The 20,658-nt window shown below is 39.7% G+C and overlaps 1 protein-coding gene across 3 annotated transcripts in view; it reads right to left on the minus strand.

Moving 5' to 3' along the window:
* The window catches only part of gpc6b (glypican 6b), a 103,622-nt gene extending 83,236 nt beyond the window's left edge, over positions 1-20,386 (minus strand). For all 3 annotated transcript variants that reach the window (XM_058082978.1, XM_058082976.1, XM_058082977.1), the window contains exon 1: positions 19,892-20,386. In XM_058082978.1, the coding sequence (XP_057938961.1) occupies positions 19,892-20,042 (151 nt within the window). In that variant the 5' untranslated portion in view covers positions 20,043-20,386. The remainder of the gene's footprint in view (positions 1-19,891) is intronic.
* Between the last annotated feature and the right edge of the window lie 272 nt (positions 20,387-20,658).

Consider the following 20,658-nt stretch of genomic DNA (forward strand, 5'->3'; position numbering starts at 1 on the left):
AATAAATAAATATAATAATAATAATAATAATAAAACGGCAAATAATAAAAACTTAAGAAACCACATGGTGGGTAGACAAATTATTTTTTTCAGATTAAAATTACCAAAGCATTATTAGAGCCCTGTAGACATAACAAAACACGACTATAGTCACATTTATACTTTTTTTTATTTACAACATATTGCGTAACTGCAGGGTCTTGAGACACATGCTAACTCGCAAACTAGACAGCTAGCAACCTAAACGGTAGCCTCCAAGTTATTTCCTTTAAACTTAAAAAAGCCAATAACTTACCACTTCCACACGGATAGAGAGGATAACTATTAACAGTTATTTAACCTTTAACATGAACATTAATCAAAAGTAATATTTTTTTTCTGGGTACATGATACCATACAGCAGGGGTCCCCAAACTTTTTCCAGTGAGGGCCACATGACTTTTCTTTCCTCTGAAGAGGGGCCAGGGTCAGGGTCGTATGTTTGTTTATGTTCTATGACTGGGGCAAAGTGTGGTTGTAGTCACGTCACAATAGGTTACCATTTCCAGTTCTATGACAGAAAAATCACCATGCTTTATTGTTCAGGGGGCCGGGACAAATGTGAAAGTGGGCCGTGTCCGGCCCCCGGGCCTTAGTTTGGGGACCACTGCCATACAGCATCCATATCAAACTTGCGTGGGCCGCACTACCATTAAACTTTCATATCAAGGCGGGGGGCCTCAAACTAGTGTCCTGCGGGCCACATATGGCCCGCGGGGCCGCATGTTTGAGACCCCTGGTTTAGATTATGTTCCACAGATGGCGCTAATGCACACGAAAGCTGCTTGCCAACCGCCAATAAACAACAGAAGAAGAAGAAGAACGCAGTCTGACAACTTTCCGATTGAGCGGATACAAGATACCTCAATCGGATTGGGGAAAGGAATATTCCACCCCTGGGAATCTGAATATATATTCATTCGGATTGGCACTTCAATTTGGGAATGAGGTGTATACAAAGGTTACATTCGTTCCGTTTGAGCAAATAAACCAAATGGAATTGGAATATTTGGGTCCATGTAAACATGGCTACTGATAAGTAATTCATGCAAATACGATAAAGACGCCCATGCAACTATATTGCATAATTTTTGCATCATCAAACATACAGTATCTCCAATCATTGGCTGGTGGGCATCGATGAGTTGTTAATGTTGACGTTTTTGCTGTTAGCAAATTAGCATATTTACACGAAAACACCGGATTCAACATAAACATTGGGAAACGTCGCATGAGTATGAATTATAACGGCAACGAACATTCATATGCATCGCTAAGCCTGCACATTCCCACACACACTCCACTTTTAATAACGTCTCCAGAGGCATTGTGTACAGAATAGCCAAGTTTTTTTTTTTCCTTCTCAAGTTCAAACTGGCATCTAATAAATTCCAACGACATTATTCCTATCACATTTTAGGTCATGTCAGAAGTCATAATGAAAGACATGATGTGCTTTAAATAACTGGAGGGGGTGCCGATGCACACAGAGCGGCGTACACTGTCCTTGAATGTGAGAAAAAAAAAAAAAAACAAAAAAAAAGGACAGGTTGAAGACGAAAATGAAATTCCAGGCGACATAAAACAGTCGGCAATGAAAGCACTGCGATGCGTTTTGTGTGATGGGATTTTTCTGCTTCATCCTCAGGGGAGTCGCTGTGATGGGGAACGCAACGGGAAGAAAAAAAATGTTGCCACAGTTTCTTCCTCTCCAACCAAGAAAACGTGTCAGTTTTAGGAGTTTTTTTTTTTTTTTTTTTTAATGTGTCAAGGTAACCCACAGCAACTTGCAATGTACAATATGATAAAGCAGTGTTGACTTTTATACTTAAATTGTTCTAAATATTCCAAAAAATACTGTCAGGAGCAGTACGAGGATGCATCGTGGTCCTGTGATGGTATTAATGTTTCACTTCTCTTGTGTCTCTTCACAAACGCTGTGAGACGAAACAGTAGAGGAATTTTTATTGTGTGTGTTGTAAGAATAGCTTCCACTTCCACACACTGGGTGTATTTCATTTTTGGCTTTTTTTGTGTTAGCTTTAATAAATGATACTGTCAATCATTTTCATATTAGACCTTGTCACATCTCTTCTTGGCGAGTACGCTAAAGATAAAGGTATACTGTAGAACCTTGGTTTGCATCATTAATTCCTTTCAGATGCACCGAACTCTATCCAAATCATTCATTCATACCTATGGACAATTTGGAGTCGCTAATTAGTCGCTAGCATGTTTTTGGAATGTGGGAGGAAACCAAACATAGGTATGAATATGAGTTTGAATGGTTGTTTGTCTATATGTGCCCTGTGATTGGCTGGCGACCGGTCCAGGGTGTACCCCGCCTCTCGCCCGAAGACAGCTGGGATAGGCTCCAGCACACTCACGACCCTTGTGAGGCTAAGCGGCAGAAAATGAACATTCAGAAAATAGTTGGATTCTCACAGTGTATTAATAACACAACCAAATGTGCCCCATATTGTCCGCTAACACGAAAATACGCAATCTAAGTTTGGATGTTAACCAAAAAATTAAACGCTAACCAAGGTTTCACTGTATATATTTTTGGCAAAAGATATTTTAAAATGATAAAAATCCAGTTGTAAAATTCTGTCCCTTTTAATCAAATCTTGGCATGCATTTCTACTGGTTGTTTGTCTATACTATGTGCCCTGTCCAAGGAGTACCCCTCCTCTCGCCTGAAAACAGCTGGGATAGGCTCCAGCCCCCCTTGTGAGGCTAAGCGGCAAAAAATTATTGAATGAACATTCAGAAAATAGTCGGATTCTCACAGTGTATTAATAACACAACCAAATGTGCCCCATATTGTCCGCTAACAGGAAAATACGCAATCTAAGTTTGGATGTTAACCAAAAAATTAAACGCTAACCAAGGTTTCACTGTATATATTTGCGGCAAAATACATTTTAATGATCATTTCCCAAACAAAAGTAAAAATCTGTATGATGGACTGCTTATTTTTAAATATAAAATATTATTTTTTTAGTATTAGAACAAAAAATAGACCCTACGTTTGGGGAAAATGATAAAATCCAGTTATAAAATTCTGTCCCTTTTAATCAAATCTTGGCATGCATTTCTGCTGGTTGTTTGTCTATATGTGCCTTCTCCAAGGAGTACCCCTCCTCTCGCCCCAGGACAGCTGGGATAGGCTCCAGCACCGCCGCGACCCTTGTGAGGCTAAGCGGCAAAAAATTATTGAATGAACATTCAGAAAATAGTCGGATTCTCACAGTGTATTAATAACACAACCAAATGTGCCCCATAATGTCCGCTAACAGGAAAATACGCAATCTAAGTTTGGATGTTAACCAAAAAATTAAACGCTAACCAAGGTTTCACTGTATATATTTGCCAACCAAATGTGCCCCACATTGTCTGCTAAAAGGAAAATATACGCAAACTAAGTCAACAAGTTTGGATGTTAACCAAAAAATGCAACGCTAACCAAGGTTTCACTGTATATATTTTCGGCAAAAGACATTTTAATGATCATTTCCCAAACAAAAGTGATGGACTGCTTATTTTTAAATAGAAAATATTATTTTTTAGTATTAGAACACAAAATAGACCCTATGTTTGGGGAAAATGATAAAATCCATTAATAAAATTCAGTCCCTTTTAATCAAATCTTGGCATGCATTTCTGCCAACACACTAATCTCCTCAGTAGTCAGCATTGTTACAAGCAAATTAAAGGGCTGTGATTGCTCCATATAAAATTGACTTTCCAGACCATGGTCATGTGACATTTATAAAAACAATATAATATCGCAACCTTTTGCTGCCTTAAGTGGTAAAAGAAAGCAGCGTGTCAATGCTGCAGGCTGTTTATTGCTTATTGGAGGTAGCGCATACATATTTTATGATGGCTGGTCAAAAGATCATCTGAGGTAAACATCACAGAGGCAATAATATTGTTACACAAGTCACATTAACGGAGTGGAATGCATTAACCGAGGGAAAAAATATGTACAAGTCCAAGTCAAGAAGACAAATAGACAAATAAAAAGTACAATGTACTTGACCTGGAGGCTAACGTCGAAGGAATATTCATGGCCAATATACCGCCGCAAGGCCTACTAATATCATCGCAGTTAAGATTAATGTGCGGATTTTTCTAGCGCCATGTTCACCGCATTCGGGAATGATGACCATCATATGTAACACCATGTCTTGCTGTTTATATTTATTACACAAAATGTAATCAAAAACGAAGTTGCAACGAGAACGCCGTTATGGATTTTTCAGTCCACATGGTACTCGAACACGCATGCCAAAATGCTCTGCATCCACTTAGCGGAAAGAACCGCGCAGCCGGTGGCACTTTGGAGACCGATGCTGATTATTACCTTTCACTCAGCGTTTAACGGCTTCCTCATTAGCGCTGGAACCTCACCGCGGAGCAAGGACTTCCTCTCGTCAGAGCGTCGAGCCCCCCCCCCCCCCCTTTCACCTCAAAACCAACCTCCTGGTTGTGTGAGGGCAAACATCACGTCTCAACAGATGCTGTCAACAAGACGGCGGCTAAAGATAGACGATGGTGAAGCGACGAGGCATTCAAGGAGGCGAGACGGGGTGGGGGGGGCTTTGTCTTGTGGTGTTTTGACAAGCACGTGCTTGGTATAACGCAGCTTGCGAATTTGATATGTTCTTCTTTTTCTGTACTACTGAATTTTACATCAAAATATCACCTCTCATTCTTCTTGATCAATGCCCGATTATAACCACTACATCAGGATTATCCTAAGTGGGGCTCTGGGATTTTTTTTTTTCTATTGTAAAAATACAATGAAACAAAAGACTAAAAAATATAGCCAAAATGGACAAAAAGATGAGTAATTTTACATTTTTTACATTTAATTTTAAGAATGAAGACAAACTATTTATGGTAATGGTAATGGTTTTATTTCATTTGAACATGCATCCGATTACAATTGAATGCATCACATAATCGGTTCACATGGTTCACATGTCCAAAAGGAGTAGGAAGAAGCAAAGCTTATTAAATCCTACCCCTCCATCTGGTACTTTTACAATCAGTAACTGTTACACTTGTTCACTTCCTGCTTTCCTAATATAGTTTAAGGTTTAAAAAAAAATCTAAAATGTATTCAATTTAATTTTATTTAATTGTATTAATTTTATTTAATTTTAGTTTATTTTATTTAATTTTAGTTTATTTTATTTAATTTTAGTTTATTTTATTTAATTTTATTTAAGATAATCTTAAATCTCAGATACAATGACATAATAGGTACCATAGTAACTGCCAATATAGTTTTAAAGAATAGAGTCACAGTATTAAGAGGAAAAAATGCTTAGTTCAAATATTAAAAAAAAGTAGGAAAAAAGTGTAACGTAAATCCAAAAGGTTCATTCATACTAATAATACCTTTTGTTTACAATAACACAAAGATGAGATACAGGTTGTTTTTCCTTTAAATAAAAAAATCATAACAATCATCATAACAACATGAGTGGGTTCAAAAAACGTAACAGTGGCCCTTGCATGCTTTGATTTTTCACTATGGGGGGGTCGGTGGAAAAAATGTGGACAACCTAGACTACACTACCTGCGATAATTCCATTGAAAAAAAAAATATATATATAGAGGATTTCTGATTTGCATTTTTTGGGTAGGTCTATAAATATATCCGCAATTTTTTTTAAATCTGTTTAATTACATTTATATGTGATATTATCTTGACTATGTCCTATAAAAACATACATTCTGGTGCACCGGCTCCTCCGCGTAGTACATCCTGCACATGCCCAACAGGAACATGACTGATTGTTTTTGTAACGCTGCATGCATCTCTTCCAAGGACATTAACTACTAATGCAATGTTAAACAAACTGAAGACAATTCCCAGCTCTGCTCATTGATTCCTCTTCCTTCCTTTGGCCCACGCTTTAGCAGAGGTTATAAAAATCAACTATTCCCCTGCTTCCCCTCCTTGGATTGCTTTATGTGGCCGGCTCTGCTTCTTTACCGATGCTGCAATCCAAGAAAGGATGTTTGCAACCACATAGAAGGTGACCATTTTGAGACTGAGACTGAGACTGGAACCCCCCCCATCTACAGCAGGAAACATGATCATTTGTTTGACTATCGCTCTTCCTGGATGGCGCCTTGTAAAGTAGTCGCAGGAGTAGCCTTTAACAGTAACGCCGCCGTATATAAGCGCTAAGTGCTGACTCCGAAAAAGTCCAGTGATTTGTGATTGGATCAGAACCATAGCACAGAGGTTGAAAATCGTCATCGTAAAACATCAACGTGACAGCTCTCCCAGATCCATCTCAGTGTGGGTGACGGACAGGAAGGTCACAGTCGTGCAGCGATACATCACATTGGCAATACAGGCCAATTCCAATCACCTCCTCTTCCCTAGACAGGCACTCCCACTTAGCCTTTCTAATCCTCTCCATCCCATTACATGATGCTACAGAACCTGGGCACATTACACACTTCGGCGGAGATCATTTGTCGCCCTTATGCAAGCGGCCAAGGATCAAATAATATCAACGCTGGTATATTTCAGCCCGGCTCACGGCTGAGAGTAAACAGACCATTGTATCCCTGAAGTGGTCTCCAAAATCTTAAGATAAATTTACCCTTTTACTGAAAACTGCCGGTTAGAGCCTGAAAACACATAAGTGCTAAATCGATTAAGCAAACGGAAAAATTGCACATGCATTGGAAACTTATTTGGCATCATTAAATCGATCCAGAAGGTCCGACTCTAACCAAAACAGACTGTATTTGAGTCAATTTTCCCCATAAGAAATCATGAAAATCCATTTAAGCTATTCCAGAAAGCCAAAAATACTACACCAAAACATGTGTTTATAGTTTCACATGCGGACCAAGAGACATTGTTTGTTGTTTTGGGGGTTTGGTACCCCCAAAAGGCTGGGGATATATTGTAAAATGACTACTTTCTTGTACACTGAATATGACTTTTCTTTTTGGTAAACTCTAGTTGAGGTGCCAAGACTGGACCAAGAGACATTGTTTGTTGTTTTGGGGGTTTGGTACCCCCAAAAGGGGGGGGGTGTATTGAACTATTACTACTTTCTTGTACACTGAATATGACGTTTCTTTTTGGTAAACTCTCGTTGAGGTGCCAAGACTGGACCAACAGACATTGTTTGTTGTTTTGGGGGTTTGGTACCCCCAAAAGGCTGGGAATATATTGTAAAATTACTACTTTCTTGTACACTGAATATGACTTTTCTTTTAGGTAAACTCTAGTTGAGGTGCCAAGACTGGACCAAGAGACATTGTTTGTTGTTTTGGGGGTTTGGTACCCCCAAAAGGGGAGAATATATAGTAAAATTACTACTTTCTTGTACACTGAATATGACTTTTCTTTTTGGTAAACTCTAGTTGAGGTGCCAAGACTGGACCAAGAGACATTGTTTGTTGTTTTAGGGGTTTGGTACCCCCAAAAGGCTGGGAATATATTGTAAAATTACTACTTTCTTGTACACTGAATATGACTTTTCTTTTTGGTAAACTCTAGTTGAGGTGCCAAGACTGGATCAACAGACATTGTTTGTTGTTTTGGGGGGTTTGGTACCCCCAAAAGGGGGGAATATATTGTAAAATTACTACTTTCTTGTACACTGAATATGACTTTTCTTTTTGGTAAACTCTAGTTGAGGTGCCAAGACTGGACCAACAGACGTTGTTTGTTGTTTTGGGGGTTTGGTACCCCCAAAAGGCTGGGAATATATTGTAAAATGACTACTTTCTTGTACACTGAATATGACTTTTCTTTTTGGTAAACTCTAGTTGAGGTGCCAAGACTGGACCAACAGACGTAGTTTGTTGTTTTGGGGGTTTGGTACCCCCAAAACGGATCTTCAATGATTGTTTGCTCAATTTTTACCAGATTTTTGCAACGGCAATAATGCTACAGATGTAAGAGAATGCAGTCTTTCATGGTGTTTTTCTAAAAAGGAATTGCTGGATTGATGATATGTCTCTCCCATTCCTAACATTTTGACCAAAAATTCAAATGACTTCAGCGGCTGTCAACTTTAATACTACCACTGTATCTGTGTAGTAGAAGCTATTGAAGATAGGGGAAACTAAATGACTTCTCACAGCATGCATCTGCAACCCCAGTCTGCTCTTCCATAGACAGAATGCTGGCCTTGCTCACACAGTAAAAAAAAAAAGTCTACACTCGTAAGAGCCGTTACCTCGCTAACCCTGACTCCTCCTGAATCTACTGCCCGTGTTTGACCACAGTAAAACACCGATCATTAAATTCTTTTTTTCCCCTCAGTGCAATCAGGTTGAGGTTGTGGTCAAGCTTTATATCTCGCTATCAACTGTGAAGCTTTTGCAATGAAGAAAACTAAAATCACCGGAGTATCCAAAGTCAAAATATGTTAATGTTCCAGATTGTTGCAGAGACTGTCCTTACAGTTGGTGATTAATTTGAGTCTTCCAGTCATATGAAATGCATTGCTGTTGATTTAGGTTCAACTACAGTAAACCTCGGATATATCGGATTCAATTGTTCCCACTGGTTTTGTCCGATATAAGCGAAATCCGTTACATATACCGGAAAATGTCCGTTTTACGCATATATCGGATTTATATCCGGTATATGCGTAAATGGGATTTTATCTGTTATAAAAAGGCACTTCCTTGACTATGTTTCCAATGTACCTGGACGCGCAGGCAACGCTGCAAACGCTGCAAATGACGTCGTATAGCGGCCTGTCACGATTCGGCGAATCGGAGCGCCACGATGCGGCCATCCGATATATGCGAGGGAAATTTAATGGAAATGCATTGGAACGGGACTGGAGATTTTGTCCGAAATAGGCGAAATCCGTTATAAAAAAAAACCGATATATGCAATGAATTTTTATTGGAAATGCATTACAGAAAAATCGTTTCTTTTTTATCTGTCCGTTGTGAGCGAATTTACGATATATCCGAGTCCGATATATCCGAGGTTTACTGTAGTAGCAAATGCCCTGAATTGTTAAGAAGAAAAAAAAATTAAAATATTTTAAAAATAATAAAATATTATAATAATTAAAATAAAATTAAAATAATAATTATTATATTATTATGTAAAATATGCAAATATAACAATATTATTATATATAATTAATATAATAATTAGCATTAATATAATAAATATAATAATCATAATAGTTATAATAATAATATAATAATAATTATTATTTTAATTTTTATTATTATTATGTGCTTTGAAAAATCGTTTCTTTTTTATCTGTCCGTTGTGAGCGAATTTCCGATATTTCCGAGTCCGATATATCCGAGGTTTACTGTAGTTTGCTGTGTGAAGAACTGGTATCAACTGGTTGTCATATCAACGCAACACTGCATGGAAACAGCAGTTCAAAACATTCATTGATTCTCGACACCCGCCACTGCTCTTAAGGTTCAGGTAGTAAAGTCAATGAACGTAAACTCGCACAGCTACACTGGCTGGCATCCGTTACACTCACCAGCAGCTATGCAACCTGCCTTGGTTTAGCCTGCCCCGTGCACCACCGTGGGCTCGAACCTCGATGTTTCTAATGAGACGGCTAAGCGCTGAGTTAAAAGCCCGCACTCTCAACTTGACGCTCAGCACAGCTGGGTTCGGGGATTGCGGTGTACTAAAGTACATTTGCACAGCCAAACTGGCTGGCGTCCATTACACTCGGTCTCGCAAGAGAAACAAGCAACTAGCTCTCGGAAACACGAGCCCAAAAAAAAAAAGCGAACTTGGGAATTTTCGACATAAAAGCAAACCCAAAGTCAATTAGAATAAGGCAATACTGATGTGTTGGTGTGTGAGTTTATCCATCCATACATTTTTTTTATACCGCTTATCCTCTGTAGGATGGCAGGGTATGCTGGAGCCTATCCCAGCAGACTTTTAGCGAGAGGCGGAGTACACAGTGGACTTGTCATCAGCCAATCACAGGGCACATATAGACAAACAACCATTCACACTCACATTCATACCTATGGACAATTTGGAGTCGCTAATTAACCTAGCATGTTTTTGGAATGTGGGAGGAAACCGGAGTACCCGGAAAAAAACCCCACTCATGCACGGGGAGAACATGCAAACTCCACACAGATTCCCAATCAGAGATTCAAACCCACATCTTCCCAATTCCCAACTTTTCCCTTTTCTGTGCATTATAACACGATAAAACAAGTTAATATGAACTGAATTAAATTAGGCGGCACGGTGGTCGAGTGGTTAGCGCGCAGACCTCACAGCTTGGAGACCAGGGTTCAATTCCACCCTTGGCATGTTCTCCCCATGTTCTCATGCGTGGGTTTTCTCCGGGTACTCCGGTTTCCTCCCACATTCCAAAAAACATGCTAGGTTAATTAGCGACTCCAAATTGTCCATAGGTATGAATGTGAGTGTGAATGGTTGTTTGTCTATATGTGCCCTGTGATTGGCTGGCCACCAGTCCAGGGTGTACCCCGCCTCTCGCCCGAAGACAGCTGGGATAGGCTCCAGCACCCCCGCGACCTTTGTGAGGAAAAGCAGTAGAAAATGAATGAATGAATGAACATTATTAGAGACCTCTCGACATAAATAACACCCCTATAGTCACTTTTACACACATTTATAGTAAACATAACAGAAAATAATACATATAGGGCATAAACAATTAATATATAATATTTACATTTTTTGGAATGTTTATGTTCGGTTCCTCCCACATTCCAAAAACATGCTAGGTTAATTAGCGACTCCAAATTGTCCATAGGTATGAATGTGAGTGTGAATGGTTGTTTGTCTATATGTGACCTGTGATTGGCTGGCCACCAGTCCAGGGTGTACACCCCCGCGACCCTCATCAGGAAAAGCGTAAGAAAATGAATGAATAAAAACATTTAAAAAAAAATTTAAACCTTAAACTATATTAGGAAAGCAGGAAGTGAACAAATGTAACAGTAAAAAAATGGTTAAATGTGACTATAGGGTTGTTATTTCATGTCTAGAGGGCTCTAATAATGTTAAAAAAACATATTTATAAGGCTTTCTATGCCTAACTATGATAATATTTACCAAATTTAAAAAAAAACTGTATTATGGAAAGCAGGAAGTGAACAAATGTAACAGTTACTGATTGTAAAAGTACCAGATGGAGGGGTGGGATTTAATAAGCTTTGCTTCTTCCTACTCCTTTTGGACATGTGGAACTGTGTACTGATTATGTGATGCATTCAATTGTAATCTGATGCACGTTCAAATGAAATAAAAATATTACCATTACCATAATATAGTACGATTCTATGAGGTACATTTGGAAACTCCCAGTCTGTGCCATATATAAAATATATGTTCTTGGGTCTTCTAATTTTCCGTGTGACATTTAAGGCAGCGTACATCAGAAGAATACTCATACGGAGCTGAAGGCGGGCGGATGAAAGCGCTCACGGAAAAAGCCGTTTCATGGCCGTACAGTAGAAGCACAGCTGAGGTTGTTCCAGTCGTGTGAAGGTTGCCGTTTTACCCAGACGACATAATATAGCGCGACGGCAGCTCTGAGCCAGACTCCAACAACGTTGATTAGTCGGTGACAGTAACGACGGTATGGACGCGATACGTCTCCGAAAAGTCCCAATTCTCATTAGAATGCACTGTCATCCCTTATGGATGTTTTACAATTGACTTCCATTTTAAGTCGAGTCAAGCTCCACTGATCTTCGCGCAGCCGAGAAGCAGGCAGGTTGCACGCCTCAAGGGCAACGACCATCTCGTGTGAATTTGCTGAGGTGCTCGAAACGCATCGCCTCTTATGACACATTCAAAAAGGAGCTGATCAAACGGCGTCTATGCGGGGTGACATCATTGGGAGATGAGAGATAAAATTGTTCACTCGTTTCTCCGAGATTGGTTGTGATGTCGGGGACACGCATTCCGAAAAGGTGTGAGTCGGTTAGTTATTCAAGGCATCAGCGAACAGGTGGGCCTTTTATCAAATATGCAGCTTGACTTCCTGCTTCGCGGCAGCCTGAAGAGACGTGTTGTCAGCACGGGTTATACATACTTTGTTTAGCATTTACATACGGTAGAAGAAGAATACTGTCACAAATGTTGACTTGAGCTGTATCTGCATCTCCATGACGTTAAGATGTGTTATTTATTGAATAACGCCGTGTTCTTTCCTGTATGACTCAACTACATGTAATACACTTACAAGCCATAACATTAAGTACACCTACAGACTCTCATGACATTCATTTGTACATGTTTTAATGTAGTAAATAATAAATACATTGTTTTTAAAATGACAGTAATTTACCTTAAAATTATTATTATTTATTCAAAATTATTCAAATTATTTGTGCAATTTACTGTTTACGCTGTACATTGTTGTTCATATTTGATGACATCTATTTATTCTATCTATTTATTCTCCAAATTGTTATTATTATTATTATACAGGATCCATCCATCCATCCATCTACCTTATTTTCTTGAACCCTGCATGCCCCCGTGTTTTCCAAATCTGTAAGCTGCTGGATGATGAATAAAGTATCTATCAATCCATCCATCCATCCATCCATCCATCTACCTTATTTTCTTGAACCGTGCATGCCCCCGTGTTTTCCAAATCTGTAAGCTGCTGGATGATGAATAAAGTACTATCCATCCATCCATCCATCCATCCACCCACCCACTCATCCATCCATCCATCTACCCTATTTTCTTGAACCCTGCATGCCCCCGTGTTTTCCAAATCTGTAAGCTGCTGGAGGATGAATAAAGTATCTATCTATCCACCCATCCATCCATCCATCCATCCATCTACCCTATTTTCTTGAACCCTGCATGCCCCGTGTTTTCCAAATCTGTAAGCTATTATCAACATCTTTGAATGTGTCTTTTGAATGCCTTGTGTTTGTATTTTAGTTCATTTAGTCGCTTTTTTATGCTTGGAAATTTTGCGTAAATATGCATATGTTTTGACAAATGAGCATAATTAATTTATATATTTTCGAAAAATATTTTTGAAAAAAAAACCATGACATAGTGAAGCTTCTCGAAGTCAGAGGGTTCAACGTTTGGGAAAAAGTAGCGCTTTATAGTCCGAAATTGTAATGGTAATTGTACATTGTATGTTCCATGGGATGTAAAATATCATTACATCATTCATTCATTCATTCATTTTCTACTGCTTTTTCCTCACGGGGTACACCCTGGACTGGTCGCCAGCCAATCACAGGGCACATATAGACAAACAACCATTCACACTCACATTCATACCTATGGACAATTTGGAGTTGCCAATTAACCTAGCATGTTTTTGGAATGTGGGAGGAAACCGGAGTACCCGGAGAAAACCCACGCATGCACGGGGAGAACATGCAAACTCCACACAGAGATGGCCGAGGGTGGAATTGAACCCTGGTCTCCTAGCTGTGAGGTCTGCGTGCTAACCACTCGAACGCCGTGCCGCCCTCATTACATCATCATCTTTATAATTATGTAATTAGAATCTTTGTCATGACCGAATTTAATTGCGCAGGTGTACCTAATGTTGTGTCCATAGAGTGGAGTTAAAGCGTTGAGCCAAATGCATCCCATGTTGGATATGATTTAAAGCAACCCATGCTATGTTTGAATCCCTCCTCCTGGCTGGCTCGCCTCACAAAACCTCCTCACTCGTGAGACACTTTTGCTGATGCAGGGCGAAACGCTCGGTTACGGTGACCCGTGCCAAGAGTTTTCAGATGAAACTATCCCTTCTACTGCAAACTCACCTTTACGCTTAACCGCTGAGAGTTTAATTCCCCACCCCCACCCCAAACCCACCCCCCATCCCAACACAGCTGTGTTCTGTTTGGACGCGTGACCGATGTTCCCCCGATTGCACTGTCAGCAGATGTCTGTTATCACGTTTGGTCGTGCCAACTCGTGCAACAATTGCAAAATGGTTAGCAATGCTAGATCATGTGAATTATGATATTTCCTGCTTTCACACAATGTTTAGCGTACTCAGGAGAGTTGAACAGGAAATGGTACATGAAGTAAAGCCGTTTAGTACTTAGTGGGCTTAGTTTTTTCGTTGGATTTTGCTTTACATTTTAATTGCTGTGCTAAAAAAACGCCCTCTTTAGCCACACATCCATCACCGTATACGGTATTATCCTATAAGTCAAGGGAAGCCATATTTTCCCACCAAAATATAGGAGCCACGTATACTAAATATATTCATTTTCTACCGCTTATCTTCACCAGAGTCGCAGGCATGCTGGAGCCTATCCCAGCTGTCTTCGGATGAGAGGCGACTGGTTGCCAACCAATCACAGGGCACATATAGACAAACAACCATTCACACTCACATTCATACCTATGGACAATTTGGAGTCGCTAATTAACCTAGCATGTTTTTTGGAATGTGGGAGGAAACCGGAGTACCCGGAAAAAAAAACACGCATGCACGGGGAGAACATGTAAACTCCACACAAAAATAGCCGAGGGTGGAATTGAACTTGGGTGTCCTAGCTGTGAGGCCATCACGCTAACCACTCGTCCACCGTGCAGGCCGTAGGTATAATAATTCATTTTCTACCGCTTATCTTCACAAGAGTCGCGGGCATGCTGGAGCCTATCCCAGCTGTCTTGGGGCGAGAGGCGGGGTACACCCTGGACTGGTCACCAGCCAATCACAGGGCACATATAGACAAACAACCATTCACACTCACATTCATACCTATGGACAATTTGGTGTCGCTAATTAACCTAGCATGTTTTTGGAATGTGGGAGGAAACCGGAGTACCCGGAAAAAAAAAACACGCATGCACGGGGAGAACATGCAAACTCCACACAAAAATAGCCGAGGTTGGAATTGAACTTGGGTGTCCTAGCTGTGAGGCCTTCACGCTAACCACTCGACCACCGTGCAGGCCGTAGGTATTTATATTTATGATTATTCATTCAATAATTAATTTTATACCGCTTATCTTCACAAGAGTTGCGGGCATGCTGGAGCCTATCCCAGCTGTCTTTGAGCGAGAGGCGGGGTACACCCTGGACTGGTCACCAGCCAATCACAGGGCACATATAGACAAACAACCATTCACACTCACATTCATACCTATGGACAATTTGGAGTCGCTAATTAACCTAGCATGTTTTTGGAATGTGGGAGGAAACCGGAGTACCCGGAAAAAAAACCTGCATGCACGGGGAGAACATGCAAACTACACACAAAAATAGTCGAGGTTGGAATTGAACCTGGGTGTCCTAGCTGTGAGGCCTGCACGCTAACCACTCATCCACCGTGCAGGCCGTAGGTATAATAATTCATTTTCTACCGCTTATCTTCACAAGAGTCGCGGGCATACTGGAGCCTATCCCAGCTGTCTTGGGGCGAGAGGCGGGGTACACCCTGGACTGGTGGCCAGCCAATCACAGGGCACATATAGACAAACAACCATTCACACTCACATTCATACCTATGGACAATTTGGAGTCGCTAATTAACCTAGCATGTTTTTGGAATGCGCCCGTGTTTTGTAAAATAAATCAAACCTGCAATAAAAGCCTGTTGCTATGGGAATCAAGTCTGGTGCTTGTGTGTCTCAACCAACATTCTACAATACTGACACCTACTGACCGGTGTAGAATACTACATATCATCAATGGTGGAATTGAATGCGTTTTTTTCAGTTATTTAATCATTTACATTCCGGTCTAGAAATTAATATTGTATGTATCCTATTGTATGTATGTATGTAAACAACTAATGAAAGCATGTACAATAACAATATGTACTGTATGTTTATTATATTACCAATATTACCAAATACATCTGCTACAGACAGACATTCCCATAAGCCGGTAAAGCACCCCTCCCCTGATAGAAAACCATTATTCCATGGACACATGTTCCCTTTTCCAGGAAGTCATCTTTTAACACATATAACATAAAGTGCAAAGATGGATTTCTGGTACTAAAAATGTCTAATAACTAGCATATTTGTTGTATTTTTATAAGAAATACGGCACAGTAAAAAAGTTTTTCATTGCTCCTGGTCCCAAAAAAAAAAAAAAAGTGTCATGTGACAGCGGTGGCGCTGGGACCCATTGAAAACGTCGACTTTAAAAAGGTATTCCAACGTCTAAAAATATCATTTCAAGTCTGGGAAAAGTCTAACACGTCCACTTTGGAACCCGCGCAGTCAGTCCATCAGTCAGCTATGGAGTATAATTGGCTGTGACACATGCTTTAATTGCGTTTTATGGCATTTTTTAATCATGTGGAAAGAGTCCCTTGTGGTCGGAGACACTTAACCGACTGGAAGCCGCAGTTCCACCTCAGTGTGGCTAAATGTTGGCTATCGGACTGGAGTTTAATCTGCTTAGCTGACCATTCATTCATCATCCATTATCTATGCACGCTTTTGCATTGGAACGAGCCCGGCTCACCGCCGGTGCCTGCCATCCCCCGCCTGGAGGGACTCTTCACATTGGGATTAAATATTGTTATCGTCGTGTAGAGCAGCTCATAGGGTACATAATTAACTGGCATGTTTTATTTAAGGACGTAAAGATGGAAATGTTGACCTCTAACATCTACCAATGAGCATTAAGGACGCAATGGAATGAAAAAAGACACGGTCAAATTACAGGAAAGAAAAGTTCGAGAGTATAAAGTATAAATAAAGTTACATGAATCCCTCGTTTATCGCGGTTAATTTGTTCCAGAATAATTCCCTTTATACAAATTAAATATTTTTTTTACCTTTTTAATACAGTTTTAGAGCCCTCTAAGCATGAAATAACACCCCTATAGTCCTCTTTACTCCCATATTACCCCAAAAATTTTAATGTTAAAATGTTGGTCAGTAAGCCGGTGTTTTGTAAAATAAATCAAACCTGCAATAAAAGCCTGTTGTTATGGGAATCAAGTCTGGTGCTTGTGTGTCTCGCCCAACATTGTACAGTACTGACACCTACTGACCAGTGTAGAATACTACATATCATCAATGCGTTTTCTGAATGCCTTATTTGGGGATTTCAGTTATTTAATCAGGGCGGCACGGTGGTCTAGGGGTTAGCGCGCAGACCTCACAGCTAGGAGACCAGGGTTCAATCCCACCCTCGGGCATCTCTGTGTGGAGTTTGCATGTTCTCCCCGTGCATGCATGCGTGGGTTTTCTCCGGGTACTCCGGTTTCCTCCCACATTCCAAAAACATGCTAGGTTAATTAGCCACTCCAAATTGTCCATAGGTATGAATGTGAGTGTGAATGGTTGTTTGTCTATATGTGCCCTGTGATTGGCTGGCGACCAGTCTAGGGTGTACCCCGCCTTACGCCCAAAGACAGCACCCCCCGCGACCCTCGTGAGGAAAAAGCGGTAGAAAATGAATGAATGAATTACAATTTGACCTTTTTAATACAGTTTTAGAGCCCTCTAAGCATGAAATAACACCCCTATAGTCCTCTTTACTCCCATATTACCCAAAAATGTTAATGTTAAAATGTTGGTCAGTTAGCCCGTGTTTTGTAAAATAAATCAAACCTGCAATAAAAGCCTGTTGTTATGGGAATCAAGTCTGGTGCTTGTGTGTCTCGCCCAACATTCTACAGTACTGACACCTACTGACCAGTGTAGAATACTACATATTATCAGAGTGTTTTTTGAATGCCTTAATTTGGAGATTTCTGTTATTTAGTCATTTATATTCTTAAAAATTTCGGCTAAAAATATGCTACATTAGCTTAAATATGCATATGTTTTGAGTCATATCAGGCCATGTTCAATTACAGAGCAGCTTGAATAATTAATTCATTTGCATTAATTCAATGCTACCAAAGATTTATACGTTTTTCTAAACCTGAACGCTTGCTCTTAAATACATATTTATACGTTTTTACATTTTTTTTTGCAAAAGAAGCAAAAAGAGGTGATGAAGCAATAAAGTGTGTACAGACTGTGTACATACGTATATTTATACTGTTTATTCTGTATATTTTGTATTTTCATTTTTTAATATTTAGTAGCCTGCAGCTACTTCATCAAAACAAATTCCTAGTATGTTTGATCATACCTGGCAATAAAATGTTTGATTCTGATTCTAAAAAGCATGTTTACATACAAGTTCATGGTGTTATATTTGTAAATACATTATTTTAATGTAAAACAACAATATTTAGTGTTGTTTATGTTGTGGCATAGCACTTTGGCTAACTATATATGGCTATATTTGTGTCGCAGTAAAAAAAAGTTATGCTTCAAATTTTTACGTTTTTGCTGATAATTTGCCAAAAACTTACCTATCGTCTACTGATGATTACTAAAGAACGGAAAACGGTAGAAACAAAGTTTATTTCCTGATGAAAAATGAGAGTTTAATGATTCTTTTGGTATATTCTAGTATGTATATATAACACTATAACGGAATATTCTGTGAGTCTTGAAAAATCAAAATGGTAAAAAAAAATGGCCAATATGGCGTTGATGTCTTTTGAAAAATGGCTGACATTGATTGATGTTGACTAGTATGTCACGTTCAATGCTCCTTTAAGTGTTTTGTTGTGCTGTCCTCAACTGTTGTTCCCATCCAGGGCGGGGCAACCAGACACACCTGGGCCCAATTGCTAATCACCGCAGCCGTGGTTGCCAGTTTGAGTTTAACCCCCAATTTATGCTCGTCTGTGACTTTTTCCATAACTGGCCTTTGACCTTGTTGTGCCTTAGAGACACATTTTGTTGGCCTGATCAAGAATTTCACCATCACCTCATCTCTGCATCCTGGGCCCAACCTTCAGATTAACTCTGATTAATCCTGACTAACCCCTAATTCCCACACAAATTGACATTGACACAAAATTTACACAAATATTTAAGATATTTAATTTTTTTTCTGTAAAATTTAAGTCATATTTTTCTCATGACCGTAAAAATATATTTACATAATTATTGTTTTTTTTAATAGTATTATTTTTATTCCTTTGAAGTTTATTCACATGCAAATATTTTTCTAAAAATACAAATAGAAGTTTATTCTTGTACTTCCAGTCCAGGGTGTGCCCCGCCTCTCGTGTGAAGTCAGCTGGGATAGGCTCCAGCATACCCCGCCGCGACCCTCATGAGGAAAAAGCGGTAGAAAATGAATGTGTGAATTTTTTTTTAATAGTATTATTCTTATTCTTTTTAGCACAAGTTTATTTACATGTAAATATTTTTCTAAAAATACAAATAGAAGGTTAGTCCATGGTGTGCCCCGCCTCTTGTGTGAAGTCAGCTGGGATAGGCTCCAGCATATACCCCCCTGCGACCCGAGTGAGGATAAGCGGCATAGAAAATGAATGGATGGATTTTTTTTTATATTCTGACCTTTTATTGTAATACTACTAAATTATATTTTTGCAAAAATTAGTACAATTTCAGTCAGAGAAAAGTACAACTTTATACACAGTTAAATTAAATTAATTCACATATTTTTTTTCTTGTCAAATTCTGTTTTGTTTGTGTCATATTATATTAACTCTTATATCTGTACTTGTTATTGCAAAAAATATATATATATTATTGGAATATTATGTCAATTTTTATGCTCTTTTATTAAACCATTTTCAATCATTTATTGGTCATTGCTGTAATATTAAAAGTATACTTTTTGGGATATGATTGTTACTATTTGTTAGTCCATTTCAAACAGTTTAAACTTTGGTATCCCCCCCTTGGAAATTGAACAAGTGGTTGCTCCATCCCCACAGAACAATAGCACAGCATGAAGGTTTTTCACGCCTCTTTACATAAACAAGCAGTGGCAGTTCATTTAAAAAGGTAGAAGATTACCTGGGATCTCCTGGAGAGGAACATGCGAGAAGCTGAAGCCCTTGGCTGCAAAAGCCTCCCGCACCTCGCTGCAATTCCGCGCTTTCAGCTCCGCTTTGGCTGCAAAACACAGCGCGGAAAAAGTGCAAAGGAGAGTCTCCAGTCTCAGCATTGTGGACTTGGACGAAGATCCAGAAGCTTCTCTGCAGTGTTTAAAAAAAAACAACAACCTCCCCTGGAAAAGGGGGAGCCACCTGCACTTGACGCCTTGGACCTTTTTTACTCAATTAACGGCAAGCTGCACATTTCCCTGGGGGGGGGAGGAAAGAAGGTCTTTAAAAGACAGCAGAGGGTGACTCATTAGGAGACCCCCCATGAACCGCAAGAAGGATGGCTCGCATGGAGATGCCACATGGATCCAAAGACGAGTCCTTATTTCCCGCTGTCTTTTGTCAACTTGCAGACGGAGCCCGGCGTGCTGCGTTCAAGTGCAAATGCTGTGTGAGCGAGCAAAGGAGGGGGAGACGCTGTGCATCAGATGCTCAGGCAATGCAAAGCGGCACACAAAATGTGGACTGGAATTAAGCTACCGTGCATTTACTGGTGCGGTGAAAAGTGGAGGGAAATAAACCAGTCAACAACTCATCTGTTTTACTGTCTTTAAACGCCACCAGGAAGTATGTTTTTTTTTACCTATGTGGCTGCTGAAAGACAAAGCATTCATGTCCCAAATACAAAGAAGTATTCCTCCACCTTTCAATGTCCCATTTATGCTCTCATGCAAATTC

The sequence above is a fragment of the Doryrhamphus excisus genome, chromosome 9, assembly GCF_030265055.1.
Source record: "Doryrhamphus excisus isolate RoL2022-K1 chromosome 9, RoL_Dexc_1.0, whole genome shotgun sequence".
NCBI lineage: Eukaryota > Metazoa > Chordata > Actinopteri > Syngnathiformes > Syngnathidae > Doryrhamphus > Doryrhamphus excisus.